At 37.4% G+C, this 27049-nt stretch overlaps 1 protein-coding gene across 5 annotated transcripts in view; it reads right to left on the bottom strand.

The window, feature by feature from the left end:
• Positions 1-354: 354 nt before the first annotated feature.
• The window catches only part of SPIC (Spi-C transcription factor), a 51725-nt gene continuing 25030 nt past the window's right edge, over positions 355-27049 (bottom strand). For 2 of the 5 annotated variants that reach the window (XM_027107328.1, XM_027107329.1), the window contains 6 exons: positions 14235-14569; positions 10437-10462; positions 9731-9824; positions 7629-7741; positions 6031-6139; positions 355-1112 (listed from right to left, as the gene is read on the bottom strand). In XM_027107328.1, coding sequence (XP_026963129.1) covers positions 685-1112; positions 6031-6139; positions 7629-7741; positions 9731-9824; positions 10437-10439 — 747 coding nt within the window. In that variant the 5' untranslated portion in view covers positions 10440-10462; positions 14235-14569 and the 3' untranslated portion in view covers positions 355-684. Of the gene's footprint in view, positions 1113-6030; positions 6140-7628; positions 7742-9730; positions 9825-10436; positions 10463-14234; positions 14594-20924; positions 21028-27049 lie in introns of all 5 variants that reach the window. The other 3 variants (XM_027107326.1, XM_027107325.1, XM_027107330.1) reach the window with 3 other exon arrangements.

Raw genomic sequence — 27049 nt, 5'->3', positions numbered from 1 at the left:
AAATAATGCTGCTATGGGAGTTCCCTGGTAGTCTAGTGGTTAGGGTTCTGCGCTTTCACTGCAGAGGCCTGGGTTCAATCCCTGGTCGGGGAACTGAGATCCCACAAACTGTGCAGTGTGGCCAAAAAAAATGCAGCTGTGAACACTGGGGTGCATATATCTTTTCAAATTAGTGTTTTCGTTTTCTTTGGATATATACCCAGGAGTGGAATTGCTGGATCATATGGTAGTTCTAGTTTTAGTCACTGAAATTTTTAAAGCCATGAATGTAATTTAGCAGGAACACTATCACAGGCAATCATTTTTTGTTTTGTTGCTAAAGCTGTTGGATACATGTTAGAATGATTTTTTTTTGTCTGAGTGTATGACAGGAAAATAATGTTTAAATCAATATGTAAGTCAAAGCATCTCCACTAGCATTATCCATCTAGAAGGAAGTATTACATAGACAATAGTAAAAGGAAGGACATTTAGTCTATATTTTCAAATGGGACTTGATCATTTCAAGTTGTTCACTGGCAAAATTTTTCACCAAGTTATTATAGATTATATGCTACTTCATAAAAGATAGCAATAATGAAGTTTGGGTTTTTTGTTTTGTTTTTCAGTATCTGTCTTCAGAGAAAAGTCCTAAAACTTGTAGGGATTTCTGATGCCAGAAAATTTTGATATATAAGAGTATATTTAGCAATCAGGGTGACTTAGATCATGGTAAGTGGCATATGTGTAATTATAATTTGCATTCCAGTTATTTAAACTGAGATATCCTTGATCAGGTTGAACACACTGTGAGTAGAAGATCTCTTCTTCCAAGAAATAAGATGGAGACAGTCTTTGGAGAATGGCCTCACTGAACTGGTAAGTTAACTTTCTCCGGATTTTGATGACTTCCCCAGTCCTTCCATAATTCCTCAGTGCTCTGGCCATTTTCTGGTAAGTCATGGTCTTCCGATTGCCTTTTCTTTTCCCCCAAAGTTGGGCAAGTTTTTCTTTGTTTTTTGATACAAACTGAAAGATGCCTTTGGTTTGATCTATCCATTGAATACAAGATGCCATCTCGGGATTACACAGGGATTCATGAAGGTATTCAAACAGTCGGAGCTTCTTCCTGCCTAAAATAGAGGAAAACAATGTCATACTTCACCATGGCTCTACACAAGGAACATCCTCGGGAAGGGTTTGTTGAGTGACTACAGAATTCAAAGTTGCGTTGGGACTGGTTTTCTTCCTACTCACCCCTTAGAATGCATTTATGGTATCATTTTATGGGACTTGAAAATCAAGGGTCTATTTGGCCTACTGCAGTTTCAACTGAACCTTTCTTTGTTAGGGAAGTTGTCCAAAATTTTGTACCGTCCTTCACTGGAGAAGGGAAGCATGGCATCTCTCTACTCAAGTCTCCCATTTGTCACGTGGTCTTTTGTCACAGTTAAATCTTGACTTCTAATTTTATGTTGTATGTTAAACTGTCTACAGAACAACAAGACTGCGCAAAATAGACTGCAAAGTTTAGTGGTTTTAAAGAGAAGTCTCAAAAGCCATTTCCAAAAGACAACTCATTTGAAGGGGCTTTATTCAAATAAGTTAAGTCAAATGAGGTAAGGAAGGTGAATGTATTTGGCAAAATGTAAAACAGTGTGCAAATACAAATGAAATCAGTAACAGACATGTAAAAATGCTTACTCCGGTTCTGCATAACTACTTGAAAAAATAAAGAAGAGAAAAAAACCAGAGTCAAAATGCCAAAATATCTTCATGACATTTTGACATTATTAGTGAGCAATGACAGTGAGCGTTGTGGTATTTTTTCATTGCAGTGAAATAAGATGGTACTGCCAGAGTTTTTAATCTCTTTTAGGAGCACAGCCCTTTATATTTCAGAATAACTAGAAAGGAAACTTTGGGAAGATTTGTTGCTATGGTTTTTGCTTGTTTGGTGGATTGGAGAACAAAGGTGACAACCGGTTTTGTGACTTCTGAATTGGCCTGTAAACACCATGTCCCACCAGATCTGTCAGTAGCTAAAAGCTCCACAGCCAAATTCCATTTTCCCCTTGAGAAAGTAGAATAGTGGATTCTCAAACTGCTTTAAACAGTCTCTGGGGTGTAATACTCATGCATCTGTCATCATTCATCCAAAAACCTCAAACGTTTTTACAAAGATTATCTTTTGCGTTATATTATCTTGAGTTTATGAATTGAGAAATGAAAGGGACTTACCAAAAAATACATCATGAATTAAAGTCACAGCCTTAAAGAAGTTCTCTGGCTCTCACCCAGTGGTCAAATCAATTATGATGGATTCTCATCTTTAAAAGTTTGTTTTTCAATTTTGAAAAAAATGTTTAAGTTTTTACTTTTTGAAACTAAAAGTATTATATGATAAAAAATTCAAACAGAAGCACAAACGGAAAGTAAAAACTCCAATCTATCCTACATATTTCTAGAAAATAATTTGTTTTGCCTATATAAACATATGCATATCCTTTAAAAATTAAAAATGGTATCACAGTATTTTGTACTTTTTCCAGTGAATAATATATCTTAAATAAAATCATAGAACAATATAGAGATTAGCTATAGATAGAGGAAATACTAAACTGTTGACAAAGGTTACTTGTGGGGCATAGCATGGGAAGGAAGAACATTTTTTCACTTATTCTTTACATACTTCTGAATCAGTTGAATTCTTAATAATGAGCATTATTACTTTTGAATTATGGGATTAAAAAGGATTAAAACAAAACCCAAAATGTATTTAGAGCTCTTTCTGTTTCAATACTTAAAGTATGCCTTTTTCTCTTTAATAACTATATATGTTCTATTTTTATGTATGTACTATTTTTCTCTCAATAATGAATTCCCGAATTATTTTGAAATTTCATTGTTTTAAATGTATCACTATTTCAGGTGGAAGACTAAGCTCTAAAAACAGAAAATGGTAAATGATACATTCCCTAATGGCGAGATCCACAGCCGAAAACATCAGTGAAAAGATACAGGCGCCACACCCTGGCTTTAGTAACTGGTTGGTTTGTTTGTTTAAAAAAAAAATAGGTGACAGATGTAGAAGTGTTATTGGCCTCATATTAAATTACTACCATTATTTAATATTCAATAGTAATACTCAGTAGATTTACTTTACTTATGTGATTTTATACATTATTCCTTGCTGGATTAGAATATTACTGCATAGTTAGACTTTTACAATTCTAGGATACAGTATACTGTTTTATAAGAACAAAACTAGTTATCTCAAAAAATATTCATTTAAAATAATTTTAAGTATGGACAGCTACATGTAAAAGAATGAAATTAGAAGATTTTTCCACACATTTACAAAAATAAACTCAAAATGGACTAAAGACCTAAATGTAAGACCAGAAACCATAAAACTCCTAGAAGGAAACAAAGCACTAGGCAGAACCTCTTTGACAAAAATTGTAGCAATATTTTTTTTGATCTGTCTCCTAAGGCAAAGGAAACAAGAGCAAAAATAAACAAATGGGACCTAATTAAACTTAAAAGCTTTTGCACAGCAAAGGAAACCATCAACAAGACAAAAGGGCAACCTACTGAATGGGAGAAAATATTTGCAAATGATATGACCAAAAAATGGTTAATATCAAAAATATGTAAATAGCTCGTGCAACTCAATATCAAAAAACAAACAACCCAATTAAAAAATTGGCAGAAGAACTGAATAGACATTTTCCCAAAGACATACAGATGACCAACAGGCACATGCAAATCTGTGCGATGTTTATGCTCAACATCGCTGAAGATTCAGAAATGCAAATCAAAACCACAATGAGATATCACCTCACACCTGTCAGAATGGCTATAATTTAAAAAAAAATCACAAATAACAAATGTTGGCAAGGATGTGGAGAAAAAGGAGCCCTTGTACACTGTTGATAGGAATATAAATTGATAGAGCCACTGTGGAAAACAGTGGGGAGATTCCTCAAAAACTAAAAATAGAGCTACCAGGGACCTCCCTGGCGGTCCAGTGGTTAAGACTCCGCGTTTCCAATGCAGGGGGCTTGGGTTCAATCCCTTGTTGGGGAGCTAAGATCCCGCGTGCCGCATGGCACGGCCAAAAAAAACAAAAAAAGAACTACCATATGACCCAGCAATTCCACTCTTGGGTATATATCCAAAGAAAATGAAAACACTAATTTGAAAAGTTACATGCTTTCCAATGATCATAGCAGCATTATTTATAATAGCCAAGATATGGATGCAACCTAAGTGTCCATAAACAGATGAATGGATAAAGAAGATGTATATATACATACAATGGAATATTATCCATTAAAAAAAGAATAAAATCTTGCCACTTACAACAAAGTGGATGGGCCTAGAAGGTATTATGCTAAATGAAGTAAGTCAGAGAAAGACAAATACTGTATATTATCTCTTATATGTGGAATCTAAAAAATAAACAAAAAAAAATTTAAAAATTAACAAATGAATGTAACAGAATAGAAACAGACTCACAGATATAGAGAACAAAGTAGTGGTTACCAGTGGGGAGAGGGAAGGAGGGAGGAGCAAGATTGGGGTACAAACTACTACGTATAAAAGAAATAAGTTACAAGGATATACTATGCAGCACAGGAAATAGAGCCAATATTTTATAATAAAAATGCAGTACAAGCTATAAAAATTTTGAATCACTATGTTGTAAACCTGGAACTAATAATATAAATCAACTATACCTCAATTAAAAAATAAAAAATAAAATAAATTTTTACAAAAATAATAATTTTAAGTAGCTATGATAAGGGATCGTTTTTTAAATTACACTATAAAATTGGGATGCATCTTATATGTCTTTGTATATCGGAGGTAATTTACTATCACAAACAACATTGCAAGGAACATCCTAATACATATATATGCACACACATGCATCTAAGGTATTTGGGGAAATATCCATAGTGCCGGACTATGAGCCTAATGCTTTACGTGGATCTTCTCACTTAATTTTTCTAGCAACCTTACAATGTCTGTACAATTATTATTATTTGTTTGGTTGTTTTTGAATAAGGAGACTGTGGTACAGAAGGTTAAGTAAGTGATTTGGCCAGGGTCACATAATCAACCCAGAGTTCACACTATATAACTCACACTAAGTGAGTTATATAGTCACTAAGAGTCAAAAGATATGAACATTTAAAATTTTGGTAGGTATTGCTAAATTGCCTTACAAAACTTTGTAAAAATTTATACTCTCTTTAATAATGCATGTGAATGTGTGTGGCCCACATCTTAGCCAACAGAGGCTATTATCCTACTTTAACACTTTTGCCTACCTGTTCGATGAGATCATCTTCATTTATGAAATCAAGATTTCAAATTTATGAAATAAAGTTATGATGGAACTTGGAAAACTTAATAGAGATGATTAAGTTTGTGGAGAACTTAATAGAGATGATTTATATCCTGAGGGCTTCACAGTTGAAATAAAACTGCTAAAATAATTTACGGAAAAGTTCTCCCTTCTATACTTAAAATTTATATAACTTATTCCTTTTTTATTGAAGTATAGTTGATGTACAATATTATATAAGTTACAGGTTTACAATATAATGATTCACAATTTTTAAAGGTTATATGACATTTAAAGCTATTCTAAAATAATGGCTATATTCTCTGTGTTGTAGAATATAGCCTTGTAGCTTATTTTATACATAATACCTCTTAATCCCCTACTCCTATACTGCCCCTCCCCGCAATGGTAATCACTCGTTTGTTCTCCATATCTTACATGTTATTCTTGAATACAGATTTATTTGACTGAAGTGACACTTTGCACCTTTACAACATCTCTATGAAGCTATAGGAAAGCTCACCCAAGATAAACAGCTTGGAGTAGTTTGTCTGTCAGAGTTAAATTACTCTCAACTGTGAGAAGAGAATATTTTGCAAATCAATTCCAAACTCAGATATGAAATTCCCTTAAAGCTGCTTTGATGAAGATTTGACTCTTTTACCTATGCGAGGAGTAATGGATCCACATACCTTTTCCTCCCTTTTGCTGGAGAAGAGTAGGTTGCACCAGCTGGTTTTCAGGGATGTTCTGCAGAGACTGATGAATATTTCCTTCAAAATAGAGGTCCGCAGCACTGTTCTATATAAATAATGTATCAGGATGTTAAGTGGGACTTCCCGTGTGGCCCCCAATTATGGCCAAAGTCAAAAGCTGAGGGCAAAAAGAGTGTTCAGCATCTCTCGAATTCTGAAAATCCCTACCTTCAACTGCTGTCTCCCAGGGCAGAGCTAGCATCAAACCCATATATGGAGAGGGCCAAGGGACAGAGGGTAATCTGAGGCTTTGTGAGGAGTTCTGTATCTTCCCCTCCTTATGAGAAAGGAGGGTGGGTTGCTTCCCTCCTTTCCCCTAAAAATGCCCAGCAAGAAAGATCCAAAAGAATCATTAGTAGAAACTGAGGCGCCAGCAAAAAGGGAAGATGGGCTTCCATTCCTGAGCTGGATGCCCATCTGGCAAGAGAAGGTAAGAGGAGAAAGATGGCAGCTGAGGGAGGACAGAGGCAAGAGAGGCAGGAAGAAGCAGCCTGAGTTCCTACCATTACATATGGCAAGGAAATGTGGGCCTCCATGGGTTAACTAGACATGGTGGTGGAAGGGGGTGGACTTGAACCCTCCTTATACAGGAGGGCTGCCCAGCAGGTAAGGAGTCCCCACCACAAGAGGCTGTGCAGTGTATGCTGGGGATGGAAGCTGAAGTGGAAATAGGGTAGCCAGATCTAGCAACTAAAAATATTAGGCATCCTATATTTTACCTGGCAACCCTAAGGGGAGGTGAGAGAGGTTAAAGTAAAACGAAAACTCCCTCTTTAAAGAAATGTCTTGTTGGAGAGGCCCAGATAGTATAATTTACAGGGACAGAAAAAGGACATTTGACATACTATGGTTGAAGGTAATAACTGAAAAAAAACCTTTTTTTAATATTTATACTCTACCACATTAAGACTGCTTGATAAAAGGGACACATCAAGGAAACAATGCAGGTAATTCCCTGGCAGTCAAGTGGTTAGAACTCGGCGCGTCCACTGCAGGGGGCATGGGTTCCATCCCTGGTCAGGGAACTAAGATCCCACATGCCGCAACATGGCCAAAATAAATACATAGATAAATAAGAAGAAGAAGAAAGAAAGAAAGTAAACAATGTAAAAGAACACATGGAAGGAGAGGTAGATGGTGGGGACACTCCCGTTTGCAGAAGGCTACTAAAATAGAAATGAATTGGTCCACTACACATAGCTAGCTCTGAGCTTGGGAGGGGAAATAGAGCAGGTTAATACAAGATTGTGGGTAAAGCCAGTGCAGGGAACGTTTTAGGGGATCCATAACTTTCCTGCAGCTTTTCGGATGGACTGAGGAGAAGCATTGATGTGAGAACCCTAAAATACCTCCTCTATAGAAATCATTCAAACCCATCTGAAGTCAGATGAAGAACAATGATAAAGCGCAGTTTCCTTCTTGACAGCATTGATGGTCCCCCACACTGACCATCAAATTCACCAAGGGGAAGGCTGGGACAAATAGGAAATTTGCCTGTTACTGAGGGATGCTGGTCCCCTGGTAAAAGTACTCACTATTACTGTTCTCCAATTGTAGACCGGTTCCTCTGTGGGCAGCACACCATAGCTGTTGGAATTTCCTCTGACATGAGAACAGTGGTTGATGAAAGCCAGGTAATTTCTGTAATCTATTTAAAAACAGAGAAAGAAACTGACAAAGTCAAAGTTTCTATTTGTGTGTGTGTGTGATGCTTATACATGTTTATATGCTTATATACGTGATTGCTCTTGGCATTTTTATATTGAGATGTTAAATTTATTTAGGATAAAGAACATAGGCAGATCTGTCTCCTAATGCAAAAGAAATAAAAGCAAAAATAAACAAATGGGACATAATTAAACTTAAAAGCTTTTGCACAGCAAAGGAAACCATTGACAAAACAAAGACAACCTACACAATGGGAGAAAATATTTGCAAATGATGTGACTCACAAGGGGGTTAATATCCAAAATATATAAAGAGCTCATATAACTCAATATCAAAAAAATAAACAACCCAATCAAAAAATGGGCAGAAGACCTGAATAGACATTTCTCCAAGGAAGACATACAGATGGCTAATAAGCACATGAAAAGATTCTCAACATTACTAATTATTAGAGAAATGCAAATCAAAACAACAATGAGAAATATCCTCACACAAGTCAAAATGGCTATCATCAAAAAGTCTACAAATAATAAATTCTGGAGAGGATGTGGAGAAAAGGGAACCCTTGTATGCTATTAGTGGGAATGTAAATCGGTGCAGCCACTATGGAAAACAGTATGAAGGGTCCTCAAAAACACAACTACCATATGATTCAGCAATTCCACTCCTGGATATATTCAATATACCTGAAGAAAATGAAAACTAATTCAAAAAGATACATGCATCCCAATGTTCATAGTAGCACTATTTACAGTAGCCAAGACATGGAAGCAACCCAAGTGCCCAATCAACAGACAAATGGATAAAGAGGATGTGGTATATATATACACAATGGAATATTACTCAGCTATATAAAAAAAATGAAATTCTGCAATTTGTGGCAACATGGATGTACTGAGAGAATGTTATGCTTAGCGAAATAAGTCAGACAAAGACAAGTGCTGTATGATATCACTTATATGTGGAATCTAAAAAATAATACAAACAGAAACAGATATATAAATATATATATATAAATAAATATATATATATAAATATATATATAAATATATAATATATAATATTATATTTATTATAATAATATAATAATAAATTTATATAATAAATATAAATAAATATAATAAATATAAATATATTTATAAATATAAATATAAATAAATATAATAAATAAATTTATTATAATAATATAATAATAAATATAATAATATTATATTTATTATATATATAATATTATATTATAATATTATATATAAATATATTTATATAATATATATAAATATATATATATATATAAATATATATAAATACAAACAGATATAGATAACAAACTTGGGGGCGCTTCCCTGGTGGCGCAGTGGTTGAGAGTCTGCCTGCCGATGCAGGGGACACGGGTTCGTGCCCCAGTCTGGGAAGATTCCACATGCCGCGAAGCGGCTGGGCCCGTGAGCCATGGTCGCTAAGCCTGCGTGTCCAGAGCCTGTGCTCCGCAATGGGAGAGGCCACAGCGGTGAGAGGCCCGCGTACCGCAAAAAAACAAACAAAAAAGAGTCTGCCTGCCAACGGGTTCGAGCCCTGGTCTGGGAAGATCCCACATGCCGCAGAGCAACTAAGCCTGTGTGCCACAATTACTGAGCCTGTGCTCTAGAACCCGTGAGCCACAACTAATGAGCCTGTGTGCCGCAACTACTGAAGCCCGCGTGCCTAGAGCCCGTGCTCCACAAGAAGAGAAGCCACCGCAATGAGAAGCCTGTGCACCACAACCAAGAGTAGCCCCTGCTCGACGCAATTAGAGAAAGCCCATGCGCAGCAACAAAGACCCAAGGCAGCCAAAAAATATAAATAAATAAATTTAAACAAAACAAAAACAAACTTGGGGCTACAAAAGGGGAGAGGAAAGCAGAGAGGGACAATTTAGCAGTGTGGGATAAACAAATACAAACTACCAGCAGAAGGGGACTGACATCTTTACCTGAGGAGTACTGAAGATCACCAGTTGAATGTTGCCTCAGTACTTCAAAAGCATCTTCAAATGCTTGACCCAGCTTGTCTTGTTCAACACAAGCCTGTGAGAACAATTGCAGAACTCTGGAGTTAGGAAATTACCAGTAGAACTTAATTTTCCTGATATAAAGGAGGGTTTCTCAACCACAGCACTACTGACATTTTAGATGGACCAAGACTCTGTTGCAGAGGGGTTGCCCTGTGCATTGCAGGGTGCTAAACGGCATCCCTGGTCTCTACCCACTAGATGCCAGTAGCACTCCCACAGTTGTGACAAACAAAAAATGTCTCAGACATAGCCAAATATACCCTGGGGAACAACATCAACCCTGGCTGAGATCCATTGCTCTGTAACATAGTATTTAGAGAGCAACCTCATTCTATAGTATAGTATTCAACATTTTATAAATTTTTAATAAGGAGTTATATAGCAGGAGACTGATTTGGAAAAAGGGATCAGGGAAATATCTTTAATCAAACAGAATCTGAATCATTATTTAAAAATGAAATGCTCTAAAAAAAAAAAAAAAATGAAATGCTCTTAATTTCAAAAGCATGCCTCCAAGACCTAAAATTGAACTGTTTTGCAAACCATTTCATACCCTTATTAATCTAGCCCATATATTTTATTTTCAAAATGGAGGAAGAGTAAAGATTTTTAAATGCCAACTTACCATGCTTCATTAATAAATTGACAATTCTGAAAAAGATTAATATTTAAAAAACAAAATTAAATAGTGTTTCTATTTAATTTGCCTCTGAATTAAAAGACTTTACTTAAAATATTTTCTGAATATACCTTATATAAACCAAAAGTACCGTCTGAATTCTCTTTGATGAGTACAAATTTTCTTTCTACAGAAATTTCCTACAAAAATTTATTTTTGCTTTTCTGTCATCACAAAACTTTTTTTTAATTAATTAATTAATGTATTTATTTTGGCTGCATTGGGTCTTTGCTGCTGTGCGTGGGCTTTCTCTAGTTGCAGAGAACGGGGGCTACTCTTCGTTGTGGTGCACGGGCTTCTCATTGCGATGGCTTCTCTTGTTGCAGAGCACGGGCTCTAGGAGCACAGGCTTCAGTAGTTGTGGCTCGCGGGCTCTAGAGAGCAAGGTCAGTAGTTGCGGCGCCATGTGCTTAGTTGCTCCGCGGCATGTGGGATCTTCCTGGACCAGGGCTCGGACCCATGTCCCCTGCATTGGCAGGCGGATTCTTAACCACTGTGCCACCAGGGATGTCCTACAAAACTTCTTAAGTGTTAAATAGCTACATATGTATAACTGAATCACTTTGCTATACATTTGAAACTAGCACAACATTGTAAATTAACTATACTTCAATAAAAAGAGATTAAAAAATAAATAAAATAGCTAGAGTTAATTACACAAACTATATTGATATGAAAATATAGAAATAATTCGAGTATGTTTAAGTATTTTTAAATTCTTTTAAATATTAAAGTATTAAAAAGTTCTGGAAATCAAAATCTTTTTTACCTTAGCATGGCTCTCCATTTATAACAGTGATTTTTTTTTTTTTTAAGTTTCTGGTGTCATATGGACTTCTGAGAATCTGGTGAAAGACATGCTTTTTCTCTCATGAATGTGACTTTACATTACAAATAAAACGTACTCTATGAAAACTGTCGGTGGACTTTCTAAAATCCTAGGTTAAGAACTCTGGTCTACAATTTTACATTATTTACATTCTTATCTCTGTAAGTAATGTAGATTTTGTTTTAAATAAGCAATTATCATACTGACCCACATTAAATGTTTTCAAACTTTGTTCTATAGAACTACACAAAACAAACAAATCCACATAACAAGAAAGAGCGGGTGGTGGGTCCACATTGCTTACCATTTCATTTAGCACATGAAGCAACTCTGTTTATACAAGTTTTTAGCATTTATCCTGCAAACACAATGAGCTTACTCTTTCATATTTAACACTGCATAATATGATTAGATGATATAATCTAATGCTATTATTATACATATCCATAATGTAGCAATACAATATGTCAAACATCGAAATTCTATTCTGCTCTTTGAAATCACTATGTCATTTAAAAGAGAATATGAGAAGAAAAACCATAAAAAAAGGTAACTATGGGAGGTGATGAATGTGTTAACTAATTTTACTGTGGTAATCCTTTCTCAGTGTATATGTATGTCAAATCATCATGTTGTACACCTTAAACTTACACAATGTTATATGTCAATTATATCTCAAGAAAGCTGAAAAAAAATACAGCTTCTCAATGTGGGAGATGTTGAAGAATTTAGCAAAAACTTTAAAAAAAAGAAGAAAATCCATAAATCACATTTTGGGCTATAGTCCCTAATGAATATTATCAGTACATAGGTTTTAAAAGGCCATGTCAGTAACTTTCAATTAATTATGCCTCAGCTCATAAGCACCGAAGCAAATACATACTCAGGTGAGTGTTGTACTTTGAATTAAATACTTAAATGAGACTACTCCCTTTGACTAAAATACCCCACAAAACTATCATGACTCTTAAAAGTAGCAAACCCAAAGGGAAGAAAAAAGCTTGAAAACATTATTGATCACTTCAATTGCTTAATATTTCTAGTATTGGAACAGGCAGTCAATGAGAAACACTCATTAGGCCAGAGAAGAAAATTAACACTTATTACAAAGAATTTTGAAAAGCGTAAACTAAACACTTACCAGGAAGACACTTCAGCCCTTTACCAAGTTGTTTCATTAATATCAGAAATAAGACAGAACTGTCAAGAGCTCACTGGCAGAGTTTCATTAAGTAGCTGTTTTTAAGGAAGTGCTACAAAAGGGGATTTTTTTTAAAAGATACAGTGCCTTCATTATTTCTATTTCATGATATGGCCAGTGGACACCAGAGGCTATTATTTTGAAGAGGCACAGAATATTTGTATCCTATGGGCCAAAAGCATTAGAACAAATCCCATGAAACCCGCCTGCCACCGAGCATAATTTGTGGCTCCTCCGGCCTACACAGCCCCACTGGGCACCTCTGACCTGTACAACCCTTGTCCACCTTTCTTTTTCTATTACTCCTATTATTTCTCCCCTGATTCTGGAGCCTACGTTGCTTTTCTTGCCTGAACTATTAACAGCCTTCACTCTGGTCTCTTTCCTCTCAAACCGCTTTACTTCTAATGTCGTTCACTGATCGCCCTACTTAGAGATCTTAAAGGCGCAGACCCTTGCCCTGGCATTCGAGGCTCCTCATTCCAGCCTTAATCTTACTTACCACCATGCATTTAAGAGGAGGAAATGAATCCATGCTATGGTCTTCCCTTCTTACCTGGATCCAGTAACAACTCCAAAACAGGAGAAGCTTCTGGGTAGTGATCTGATTGGACATGCTTGAAGCTGCTGCACTTATAGATCAGGTCCAGTTCTCTTATTTAGCTTGAACGTTTATTTGGGATGGTTTTTGGTGGCTCTGATGGAAATTATTGGGGACTTCCTCCACCTATAATTCTTCCTTCCCAGCCCATCCATCTGCCCATTTACCTATTTTATCTTACCTGTCCATCAGAGGCCAATCTAACATTTAGGTATAGTCCAGGTGGAAATAACTTTCCTCTCTGAAGCGCAGGTAGGCAACACCCTTAAGTAACTGTAACCTTCTGTCATTTTAATAGATGTCACATTTAGCCAGGGGGAAAACCACCTAAGAATTTTTTGTAAATGTTATGGGTGGGGAGAGAGATTTTCTGTTTTGCATAGTTGGAATCTGAGCTCACCTTTGATATGGGACTATTGTTCTACACCAATTACTTTTTTGACCGAGTTTTATTATGCAAATGTAAACACACATCCCCTCTTCTGAAATGTAGATGTTTAAGTAAAAAGTGTATAAAACCAAATCGCGAATGTTGATGAGTTTTTAATCTGTACCATCGCCAGTCTACGCCCTTTTCGTGCCACTTTATTTTGTTTGGTTCATTTAGTCAACAAATATATATAAATGAGCTCTTTGCCAGACACTGTCCTGAGTCCAGGGACCACAGCCCTGAACAAGTTCTGGTGAGGAAAAATGATTTTTTTTTTAAAGCAAACTAGAGAAGTGTTATTAACAATAAGTACTGAGAAAACAGTAAGAGAACGGTCATAGTAAGTGTATACAGTCATGGTGAATGGTCACAAAAATTTTAAGGGAGTGTGTGTGAGCTGAAATCCAAGGATAAGAAAGAGTGAGCAAAAGAAAAGCAGAAATGCAGCGAAGCACCTCTAGTCAGAAGAAACAACAGCCGCCAAGAGCCTTAGGTGGAAACGAGTTTGGTTTATTCAAGGCACAAACAAGAAAGCCAGTGCAGCTGGAGCAAAATGAGTGTGGGGTCCAAGAGGCAAAGTTAGAGAGGAAGGAGGAAGGATCCAGATCAATCCACACATCAAGCCAAAAAATAATATAAAACTTTTTCAAAAGAATCTAAACATCACATATGATAGTAGTTACCTCCTTAGCTCCATTTCACAGATGAAGAATCTAAACCGAGGATCAAAGACATTTCATGATTTTTTTTTCTAAGGTCCAATTGCTAGTGAGAAATGGGCTGGGCTGGGTCCAGATTTAGGCCCAAATGACTTCATGCACACGCTCTCAACCACGTTGGAGCCCTATGTCCGCAGATTAGGTTCCATTGGACTAGGGTTCTTAGTCCCGACGGCAGACTTCATAGCACCCGGCAGATTCTCATAGTAGTACAAGCTTGTTATGTATTTGAAATCAATGGGAAAAAGTCAATTTTCTAAGCCAACATTTTCCCCAACAGGTGTCTCCAAAGTTTTATTCTGCAAGATATAAATAAATGGACCCTGAAAAAGAGTTGAGCAAAACCAATGAGCACATCATGTTTTGGGGGCACAATTCTATATTACAGATGAAAAATAAAAATGCAGTTTTGAGTTCTTTGTAAAGATAAAGTATGAAAATGCTTTCAGCAACTTAAAAAAGAAATGATACACTGTCCTTTTAGCATTCTAGAGAATAAGGCTCCTATTCCTTGAGAACCTGATGAAAGCTATGATGAGCTCTTTCTCCAGGAAAATGCCATCAGCACATTTTCAGGCAAACTCTCAGTCAGGCCAATAGAGCCCAGTTTAGGAACTCCTACTGTATTGTAAATATTTTCAAAGCCTTCTTATCTAAGGACTGCTTCTTGAGACACTTGTACCCAATACACACACAAAGCATCTTTTTAGGGGTGGTCATTAGTGTTTCTGTTCACTCTAGAAATGAGCTGAGTAACAAGAGCTCTACAGAGAGGATCCCTGATCAACAGATTCTTTTTTGCAGAAGTTCATTGTCCTCAGTGGCAACTGATATTATTTTAGAAAATTGTAAGCAACAGATGTGGTGGAGTCTACATCCTATGGTGCCAAGCTTCAGGTGGAAAATTGCTTTTTCTGAGAATAGAGAACTTCAGAACCCAAGAAAAGGAGACTAAATTCAAGCTCTTATCTTTCTTTGCAGTTTCTATTTAAATAATTCGATTCCGGGTTTCCCTGGTGGCGCAGTGGTTGGGAGTCTGCCTGCCGATGCAGGAGACGCGGGTTTGTGCCCCGGTCCGGGAAAATCCCACATGCCGCGGAGCGGCTGGGCCCGTGAGCCATGGCCGCTGAGCCTGCGTGTCCGGAGCCTGTGCTCCGCAACGGGAGAGGCCACAACAGTGAGAGGCCCGCGTACCGCAAAAAAAAAAAATAATAATAATAATTCGATTCCTTAAGGGACTTAAGAAGTGGGTCTTAATCTTAGTAAGACCTCTGAAAACCTAATAAACAAATAATTTTGCAAGACCGGGAAGAAGGTGCTAGAAAATTTGTTATGTCTTAGTAGAATTCATAGAACCGTAGGTTATGAGACAAATCGCTAATCCTCACCCTCATTTTAATAATAACTTCTACTAGATTACTCTTTGAAATTTATTGAGACTTGTTTTGTGGCCCAATATAGGGCCTATCTTGTTCCATTTGCACTTGAAAGAATATGTGTTTTATAGTTATTATATGTAGTGCTGGATAAATGTCAATTCGATCAAGTTGGTTGATAATGTTATTCAAATCATCCATATCCTTACTGATTATTTTCTCTGCATTTTTTTTTTTTTTTTTTTTTGCGGTACACGGGCCTCTCACTGTTGTGGAGCACAGGCTCCGGACGCGCAGGCTCAGCGGCCACGGCTCACGGGCCTAGCTGCTCCGCGGCATGTGGAATCTTCCCGGATCGGGGCACGAACACGTGTCCCCTGCATCGGCAGGCGGACCTTAAACCACTGCGCCACCAGGGAAGCCCTTCTCTGCATTTTCTATCGATTACAGAGATTACAAAGAGGAATGTCAAACTATAGTTGTGGATTTGTCTATTTCTCCCTTTAATTCTGTCAATTTTTGATTTCATGTATTTTGAAGCTCTATTATTAAATGCAGACTCATTTAGAACTGTTATGTGTTCCTGATGAATTGAGCCTTTTATCATTATAAAATTTCTCTCTTTCTTTTTTGCAATCCTTTCTGGTAGTCCTTGAAGTCTGCTTTGATAGTAACCACACTAGCTTTCTTATCCTTTTCACTTTCAACATGTTCTCTTTATCTGTCTTTATATTTAAAGTATGTCTCTTTAAAGCAGCATAGAGTTGGGTGCTGCTTTTTACCTAGTTTGATGATCTCTGCCTTTTTAGTGTTCAGTCCAATTTAGTAATTACTGATATAGTTAGGATTAAATCTACCATCTTGCTATTTGTTTTCTATTTGTTCTGTTTATTTTTTGTTCCTTTGTTCTTCCTTCCCTGCTTTCTTTTGGATTAAATAAGTATTTTATTATTTCATTATATTTCCTTCATTAGCTCTTTATAATGTCATGGTAAAATAACGGTATGACATACTTCTGTAATTTATCTTTAGCGGTTACAATATGCATTCTTCATTTATCAAGTCTACCACTATTATACCACGTCATGTATAAGAAACTGTTATACCACTTCATAATGTAAGAAACTTACCACAGTATAATTCCATTTACATCCCCTCCTATCCTTTGTGCTACTCCTGTCACATATTTACTTCTACATAGGCCAGCGTAATAGATTATTTAACCCTCACAATAATGCCCTGGGTTCCAACTGTGGCTCCATTGCACCTATCTGTGTAAACTTGGACAAGTTATTTAACCTCCCAGTTTCCTCTATAAAGTGTAGATAATGATTTTACTTACCACATAGAGTTATTGTGAAAATCTGAGTGAATTCATGTCATGTACTTTGGACAGTCCAAGCATTTAACAAATGTTGAACGAACGTTAGGTCCTGCTTTATAATTATCGCCGTATTGCAGATGAAGTAACAAAGCCTCAAGGGAAGTTAAATGACTTAAGATCACACAGTGAGTGATAGAAATGAAGGCTTTCAAACCAGTTCTACCTGACTCCAACCAAAGCCTTTTAACCATTCAACCAGAATTTGCTTCCTTATCTATGGAGTAAGACTGAGAACAAGCATGAGAACAAGAATTCGCTAATGGCCTTATGTCAAAGGGCTCTTGAGAGGTTTTACTGAGATAGCATAGGAACAGAGTAGTAAACACACCCGATGGTAGCTATTAATCACAAAACTGCTCCTATTTACCACACTTGGGACCCTCACCACACCTGGGACCTTCACCACACCTGAGACCTGCAGCCACCTGGCAAGTGGCAGAGCCAGGACTCAAACCCAGGTCTTTCCTGCCATGTCTGGTGCCTCTTCCCAAAAACCAGGTTGTGTAAAAATTCTCCATAACAACATGGTAAATCAACTATACTCCAATAAAATTTTTTTTCAATAAAACTTTTTTAAAAATTAAAAAAAAATAGGCAAAGGCAAGAAAACGAATTCTCCATAGGCTCTAGTATTTACTGTAATTACTGTAATAGCTCCCACCACTGCTCACACCAATGGAGGAAACTCCTCTGACACAGGACTGGTAAAAAAAAGCCACCCAGCTCCACAGAGAGGCGGGGAGCCAGCAGATTTACTCTCCTGGTTTCTGTGGAGGCGCTGAAGGAGTGCTGGTTTGTTAGTCCTGTGTTCAGAGCCATGACAGAGCCTGTGCAAGGGCTGTCTCTAGTCCTAAAACAGCTAAGTTCTGACAACCTACTGGTGTACCTGCTGCATTCTAGGCAGGCAGCGGTGAGCTAACCCATTGTGAAATTTGTATACATCTTTATCTGGAACCCCAAGAGCAAGAATGCCTCTCCACTTCAGCCCTTCCAGCCTCAGAAGCTTCTGAAACTAAACCATTCACTGGCCTGGGAAAGGGAAGAGGAATGTCTCCTCCCTCTTACTGGGGTCATCATGCATATTTTCACTTTCTAGTTCACTAAGAAGACAGGCTTGCAAGTGATTCTGCTTCATCTCCAGGCCCTTTTGGCTAGGATTTTTTTTTTCCTAGCGATTTGTGAGTGGCAATTCCCTATGTTTTAACAAAACCGGTTAGCAGGGCAGATATCTTTCATTATGGAGAAGCGGCATCCCATTCCCACAGAAGTTAACTGGGTAGGGAACTGATAGGGACGGGGTGGGGAGGGGATTCTCTGAGCTCAGAATAGTTTGGGAAATTGACACATTAATGGGATCCCAAGTTACAGCTGTGTGCCTATAACAGCCTAGACGTTTCTGGTTCCAGTTACTAATCGTCATATTTACAGCTTCTCTATATTTAACTTTTATCAGATAACCACAATTAGCAATGAAAATACTCATTAAAAGAGAAATCTGTAGAGTGCCTTTTGGTATGGTTAGAAAAGAGAGAAACCTTTCAAAGACTTTCTTCAAGGGGTTCTCAGTACTGTTTTGCTCCAGTTTTTTACAACTTTCCTATAATCTTCATTATAACAACCACGATAATATAACCTTACACTTTCATAAGATTCTGTCATTTCCAGCATTATCTCTGCTATAGTACCTTGCCAACTTTGGGCGGCAGGTGGAGGGAGCAAATCTTACATGTCTTTTGCTTTCCCAAAGCAGGTGGTAAAACACTATAACACAACATAGGGCTTCAGTGGAGGTTGGATGGGTGAATGAGTACATTGTATCACTGAACTCTCACAACCGCCCATAACGCTGGCAGGGCAGGTGTTATTCCCATTTTGCCGGTGAGGAAACTGATGCCCAGGGAGATCAGAGGTCACTCAGTGAGTGAGTGTTAGGTTTAGAATTGGGATTTCCTTGTTCTCAATTCAGCTTTTCAGATATCGTCTCTGGGGAACATTGGCAGATACCAACTAACTTTTTTTTTTTTTTTTTTTCCGGTACGCAGGCCTCTCACTGTTGTGGCCTCTCCCGTTGCGGAGCACACGCTCCGGACGCGCAGGGTCAGCGGCCATGGCTCACGGGCCCAGCCGCTCCGCGGCATGTGGGATCTTCCCGGACCGGGGCACGAACCCGCGTCCCCTGCATCGGCAGGCGGACTCTCAACCACTGCGCCACCAGGGAAGCCCTGTGGTGGCTTCTCTTGTTGCGGAGCACGAGCTCTAGGCGTGCGGGCTTCAGTAGTTGTGGCTCGCAGGCTTAGTCGCTCCGTGGCATGTGGAATCTTCCCAGACCAGGGCTCGAACCCGTGTACCCTGCACTGGCGGGCGGATTCTTAACCATTGCACCACCAGGGAAGCCCCACAAATCCATCAACTTTGACAGAAGGTTTTGTTCTGTTTTTAATGCTGTGGTTGAGATTAACAAAAATTAAGAAGTCTGACAATACTAACTAAATGAAGAAGATGTGAATCAGTGGGAATTCTTCACATTACTGGTAGGAGTCTAAACTGGGACAATCATTTAGGAAAATAACTAGTTATTAGGAGTATACACAAGAGATACTTTTGTACATGAATGCCAGGATATATGTAGAAAGATGTTAGCAGCCGTGTTAATAATGGAAAAGCTCTGCAAACAACTCATCTCTCTCTCTTTCTCTTTCTCTCTCTCTCTCTATATATATACACACACACAGGATAGATAAATAATACATAGATATATACATATATACACACTGACAAGAGAATGAATAAATTGAGGTGTGTTCACATAATGGAATAATATACAAAAGTGAAAATGCAATAACACAGAAGAATCTTGAACACATAAAGTTCAGTGAAAAAATAAAACCCAGAAAAGCACTTAGAATATGACAGGATTTTTACAAGTTTCAAAAATAAACAACTAAACGATATATTTTTAATCAGCTTTTCTTTTCTTTGTTTCTATTTATCACCTATGTATCTATGTATCTTTCTATCTATCTTTATATGGTGTGTGTGTAAACCAAGTGAATAATAAACACAAACTTAAAGACAGTGAATACTCCCGGGAATAATAAACACAAACTTAAAGACAGTGAATACTCCCGGGAATAATAATAAACACAAACTTAAAGACAGTGAATACTCCCGGGACGGGGCAAGCAGGGAGATGGTCTAGGGAGTAACACACCATTTATTTAAAATGTTTTAGTTTTTGGACCAGGGGATGGTTCATTAAAGTAAAAGCATACATATGCTTTTATGTGTTTCAAATAACATACTAAAATAGTAAACAATAGACAAAGAGAACAAGGGATTACAGAAAGGTTATCTAACAAAGCAAATGAAATTCCAAAAAAGAAAATTCTAAGGAAACAATTTTGCTTCGGGCAATGAAAACACTCATCAGTCAGTGTTATAAAACTACATTTTTATTTTTTTAATTAAAAAATGTTTTTTAATTTTTAAAGTTTTTTGGCTGTGCTGCGTGGCTTCTGAGAGCTTAGTTCCCTAACCAGGGATGAATCTGTGCCCCCTGCTTTGGAAGCGTGGAGTCTTAACCACTGGACCACCAGGGAATTTCCCCAAATTACATTTTTAATTCTATTAAAACTCCTGCATGATTTAAATATAATCTATAAATTTATGACAGAAATAAAGACGTATGGCAGTAATAAAGATGTATAAAATTTAGAAAACCAGTTCTGTCATTTTCACCTCAGCCTCCAATCAATTCCTAGCATTATTTCTTACTTGAAGCCCTAAACTCAAATGGGAATAATTTTGCCATCAGATAACACAATACCTCACATATGAACCCCAGATTCATGTTTCTTGGCATGCTACTTTGGAAAAATATAAAAGCAGACCCACCTGGTTTTAAATACATTTAGTAAGGCATCTTATTTTGTTTAATGAGAAACCAAAGAGCTCGGTTATTTTTCTTTTGCGTTCATGGTGTGAATTCCCAAGGTTTCTGTGGAAAAGAGGAAGTTAAGATTCAGATTCTAGTTGTCAGATCTGCAGTACTAGATGCTACTGTGCCAGAATGTTCATGAATTTGAGAGGATCATTATCAGTTGAGGTCCAAGTGAGAGTCTCCAGGAACTTGGAAAAGGGAAAATCTTGCGCCCATTAGGTGAAACAGCAAGAAGAATAAAACCAACCTCAAAGTCTCCTGAAAGAGAAGGGCAAGGAGGAATATCCAAAAGGAGAATGAGTCATTCAGACGGGAGGGCTGCTACTGAAGGAACAGCCTATTCTAGAACAATCCAAGACGTATCCAGAAGGAGAAGTAATCCGCTTCTGGGCAAAAGAATCGATATTGTGGTGATAGATGCAGGGCGTGGTAGCATATGAGTATTAGAATACTGCAGGAATCTCTAAGACCATCTTTATCGTGAGTGCAGAGCCAGATTAAGGGTGGGCCAGGCAGAACGACAACCTACAATATCTAAATCTAAAATAAGACCACAAATATACAGAGGTAAGGGAAATGTTTTTGGTTTTATTTGTTTTTCTGGTTTTCAGCAAAATCTTTTATTTACCTCCTGTTCCCCAACTACGTCACATGAACACAGGTAGCCAGGTACCTTTGTAAACGTAGAGCACTCAGTATGAATAGAAATCATGCACCTCAGTGATTTTTTAACAAGAAACTTAATGAGTAAAAAGACTTCAGGTGTGTTTGAAATGTCTGCCCTTTACTGTATTCCAATCACTGAATATTATCTGTGTCGAAATTTTACTCAAATGTAGACATGTTTTTTGTTTTTTTGTTTTTGGCCTCGCTGCGCAGCTTGCAGGATCTCAGTTCCTCAACCAGAGATTGAACCCGGGCCCCCAGCAGTGAAAGCACAGAGTCCTAACCACTGGACCACCAGGGAACTCCCTAGACACTTTTTCTTTGCACACTTGCTAGTAACTACCTAGTGTGTTTCAGATCGTGTTTACTTCTGACAGTTGTTCTTCCCAGAAGCTGCTGATCTTCTTGAGGACAGGATTGTAAGTAGTTAGGAAAAAAGGTTTAATAAACTGTGGGCTAGAGGTGAGAAGTGCGACCTCTGAGACACACCCTCTTGTATCCATGGAGGTCTCAGAGCTGCCTTGATTTATTCCTTCAAATAGATGCTGTTCTAGATGCCAGGATACATCAGTGGACAAAGAAAAAATTCCTGTCTTTGTAGCATTTCTGCAGGGGGAGACAGATAATAAACATGGGCATGATGACTAAGTAAATTACATAGCATAGTAGACAATAAGTAGTTTATGAAAAAAGGAAAGCTGAGTAGAGTAAGGAGAAGCAGGAAGGGGAGAGGTTCCCCTTTTAAATAGGCTCATCAGCCATGCCATATTACGATGGTAGCATTTGTGTCAAGACTGGAAGGAGGTGAGGAAGTGAACCGCTCAGCAGCCAGTGAGACAGCAGGTCAAGGGCTGAAAGACAGGTTAGGACCAAGGGCTTCTTGAAGGAGGGAGAGTCACACTTAATTACTGGGATTATATTGGTTGCTTGGGGACACTGAAGAAAGTCATCTTTATTCCACCTTTCTTGCACTCAGAACTCACTCCTAAATGTCACATTACTATTTCAGGCATATCGATTTGAGTGTGCACAAAATTGATATGCCTACTCAGGCTGCCCACTTGTTTCTCTCTCTTCTGATGCCATTAAACATTCAGAGTGGCTTGCTGTGGTGGCGGAGGCATAAATTTTCCCTCTAGCTTTGGATTGAGAGCTCGTAAGCTTCTACACTGCAATTAAGTCAAAATTGGAAGTGAACTTACACTGCTTGGAATTTTAGCCCAGTTTGTAGCTATCATTTTAATCCCCGAAATTGGATTTAGGGAATCTAAGTTGCAAATGCCCTGTGGCACTTTTAGATAGAAGATAACACAATGGCTTCTACATGGTTACTTCTACAGTGTTTCAAATATCATGCCCACAGGTATTAAAAAATCATTAAGCCCCTAAGGAGATTAGGCAATTTGAAGGGAAATAAGTAGTAACAACAGAAAACAGAGGTAGCCACACCCCGGGGCTTCTGATATTGGGGTTGTCAGCCACAGGCTTTAAAATAATTATGTTTGATAGTGTTTAAGGAGATAAAACACAAGACTGAAAATCTCAGCAGAGAACTGGAAATTATTATTTTTGTTAATAGCAGACTTTAGGGGCATGACAGATGTGAAGAAAAACCAAATAGAAATTCTAGAACTGAAAAATGCAATAACCTAAAATAAGAACTCAGTACATCCATTCATGTCTTCTATATTCTATAAAATACAACAAACCAAAATAATTTTGTTGACCTTTTCAAAAAAGTTTGACCTTGTTGATTCTATTGTATGCTGCTTTTCTTCTATTCATCCTCACCTTTATTATCTCCTTCCTTTCATTCTCTTTGGATTGATTTCATGTTCCTTTTCTAATCTCTTATTTGAGATACATGTCTTTAATGTTTGTTTGTTTGTGTTTGTTTTTTTAACTAATGTGAGCATATAAGGCTAAAAGTAGCATTTTTGCTCTATCCCACAAGTATTCTTTTTTCTTTTTTTTTTGTTTTTGTTTCATTTTTTTTCTATTCTACAAGTTTTGATGCAGAGGGCTTTTACTATCATTCTGTTCCAATTATTTATTAACTTTTCATTATTATTTCTTTTTTACCCTGGAGTTAATGTTTTTGATTTCTAAATACAATATCTCAAGGGCTTTTAATTTTTTTTAAAAAATAAATTTATTTATTTTTTGCTGTGTTGGGTCTTCATTGCTGCACGTGGCCTTTCTCTAGTTGCAGTGAACGGAGGCTACTCTTTGTTGTGGTCCGCTGGCTTCTCATTGTGGTGGCTTTTCTTGTTGCAGAGCATGGACTTTAGGCACATGGGCTTCAATAGTTGTGGCACATGGGCTCAGTAGTTGCAGCACACGGACTTAGTTGTTCCACGGCATGTGGGATCTTCCCAGACTGGGGGTCAAACCCACGTTCCCTGCATTGGCAGGTGGATTGTTTAACACTGCGCTACCAGGGAAGTCCTTTTAATATGTTTTTTGTTATTAATTTTTAACCCTGAGACCATGTTCTCTAATCATTCACTATTGAGTTAAAAATTAGTAACAAAAACAGAACCCGACAAACTTTCTCTGTAAAAGGCCAGGTAGTAAATATTTTAGGCTTTGCAAAACAATGTATAGTTTCTGTGGCATACCCCTTTTTTTTTTTTTTTGGCCACACTGAGCGGCTTGTGGGAATCTTAGTTCCCTGACCAAGGATCTAACCCCGGGCCTAACCACGGGATCACCAGGGAATTCCCTTCTGTGGTATAATGGTATAACATTTTAATGGAATGTTATGTACCCATTACAATGACTCATTTTTAAAATATCAATATGGAACTCTAAGCTACGTTATAAAATAAGAAATGCAAGATGCTAGTGTATATATGATAATTCAATTTATATTTTAAAGGCTATATTAAATATTATACGTACTTACATATGCATGGAATATCCTAGAAGGATACATAGGAAATTGTTAAAAATGAGCATCTCTGGGGAAAACTAGGGTTTGGGTACCAAAGATGGGAGACTTACTTTTCACTATATACTTTTCGGTATTCTGAATTTCTTTTTTACAATTTGTACTACCTAGTTAAAAAAGTATAAAACCTTTTAAAAATTATAGGCTGGCATTTTATCATACAACACTTTTTTTTTTTTTTTTTTTTGCGGTACGCTGGCCTCTCATCATTGTGGCCTCTCCCGTTGCAGAGAACAGGCTCCGGACGCGCAGGCTCAGCGGCCATGGCTCACGGGCCCAGCCGCTCCGCGGCATGTGGGATCTTCCCGGACCGGGGCACGAACCCGTGTCCCCTGCCTAGGCAGGCGGATTCTCAACCACTGTGCCACCAGGGAAGCCCCTAGAACTTAAACTTTTAATATAGCAACTAGGATTGCTATTGTTCTTAGTTCATAGTTCAAGGTAGCCAGCTTTATTTATTTTTGCTCCTACATGCTATAGACTAGAAATATATTAGAAAGAAAAAAGAAAATTGTGTGCCAAAGTGGTTTAGAAACCAAAAGTCAGAATTTAATCTCTACATTAAGCTGAATATTGGGGAGGTATACACTCAGAAATTAAATTGTGAAAACATTAAAACACACACACACACACACACACACGATATTGACAATTTTCTAAAAAGATAAAAATTGCCTATACTGATAAAAAAAGTTTTTTAACCATTCTTAATAATTTCTCCTTATTTATTGTTCTATCCCTGTTATAGACAGCATCTTCAAACATTTCCTAAAGTTTATCACAAGTTAAATATTACATTGACATTTTTAATATTAGTCTTCCTGTTCCACCATTATAATACTTTTGAAAATCTTCAATATTTTTATTTCACTTTTTCAATCATTTTCACACATCCCAATAACTTCTTTCTTAATTTCAGTCATCACTGTTTCCATTTCTTTTATTATTTTTTTTCAGATCAAGATCTGTAATTCTTTTGCATCTGTGATTCAATGACCATCCTACCATAAAAGGCCTCTTTAACTGTTCACTTCTGTGTTATATTCAGTTCAGTTTTTTAAAAAAATCAGTGTTATTGAGGTACACTAAAAGATAAACTGAGGCACATTAAAATTTACAAGAGTTTATTTGCGCAAACATCAATTTCCAACATGAAAGTGGTTAGAAAATTGTTAGGAGCACCCTACCAACAGGAGCTAAGAGAAAGGTTCTTGTGGAGCAGACAAGGAAGCAAAGCAAGAAAGTTATTTGATTGGCTGTAGCTTAAGCATTTGCTTGTTTTGGGGGAGGCTAGTTGCCTGTTTGTGATTGGTTGTTCTTAAATCTTGTCTTCTTGGATATGAGAGCATTTCCAACTGATTCTGGCTTAAGTTTTGGTTTGCTTATGGAGGCTACCAAGGCATTAGAGCCACCTCAGCATAAAATAGTCTTTTTGTTTAGCTACTTTAACAGATATAATTTATGGTCAATAAAATTTACCCATTTCAATATATAGCTCTATTTAATAGTGTACTAGAGGTCCTAACAATTGTAATAAGGCAAGAAAGAGGAATAAAAAAATGTATAGACTGAAAAGGAAGAAGTAAAATTGTCTTTATTTGAAGATGATATGATCAGGGAATTCCCTGGCAGTCCAGTGGTTAGGACTACTAGGTTAGCTTTTACTGCCTAGGGCCTGGGTTCAATCCCTGGTCAGGGAACTAAGATCCTGCAAGTTGTGCATCTCGGCCAAAAAAAAAATGAAGATGATATGATCAGCTATTTATACAATTCTAAGAAATCCACTAAAAAACTGCTGGTTCTAGGAAATGAATTTAGCGTTGCAGAGTATGAGATTAATATACAAAAATCAATTGTATTTCTATATATTGACAAGAAACTATTGGACATTAAAATTTTTTAAATATCATTTATAGGGACTTCCCTGGTGGCGCAGCGGTTAAGAATCCACCTGCCAGTGCAGGGGACACAGGTTCGAGCCCTGGTCCACAAAGATCCCATATGCCATGGAGCAACTAAGCCCGTGCACCACAACTACTGAGCCTGTGCTCTAGAGCCTTGCTCCACAACAAGAGAAGCTACTGCAATGAGAAGCCCGCACACCAGAACAAAGAGTAGTCCCCACTCACCTCAACTAGAGAAAGCTCGTGCGTGGCATCAAAGACCCAACGCAGCCAAAGTAAATAAATAAATAGATTTATAATAAAAAATATCATTTATAATAGCATTTTAAAAACATAAAATACTTAAGGGTAAATATGTGTAAGACCTGAATACTGAAGACATTCTTGAGAGAAATTAAAGAGGACCTAAATAAGTGGAGAGTTATACAACGTTCATCGATTAGAAGACAATATTGTTAAGGTATCAAATCTCTCAAATTTAATTATAGAGTCTAGACAATGCTAATCAAAATTTCAGCACATCACTTGTAGAAATTGACAAGCTGATTATAAAATT

Source organism: Aethalodelphis obliquidens, unplaced genomic scaffold, assembly GCF_003676395.1.
Source record: "Aethalodelphis obliquidens isolate GAN/ISIS:26980383/991018 unplaced genomic scaffold, ASM367639v1 scaffold8, whole genome shotgun sequence".
Taxonomy (NCBI): domain Eukaryota; kingdom Metazoa; phylum Chordata; class Mammalia; order Artiodactyla; family Delphinidae; genus Aethalodelphis; species Aethalodelphis obliquidens.
This window is presented reverse-complemented; position numbering and strand designations above follow the sequence as displayed.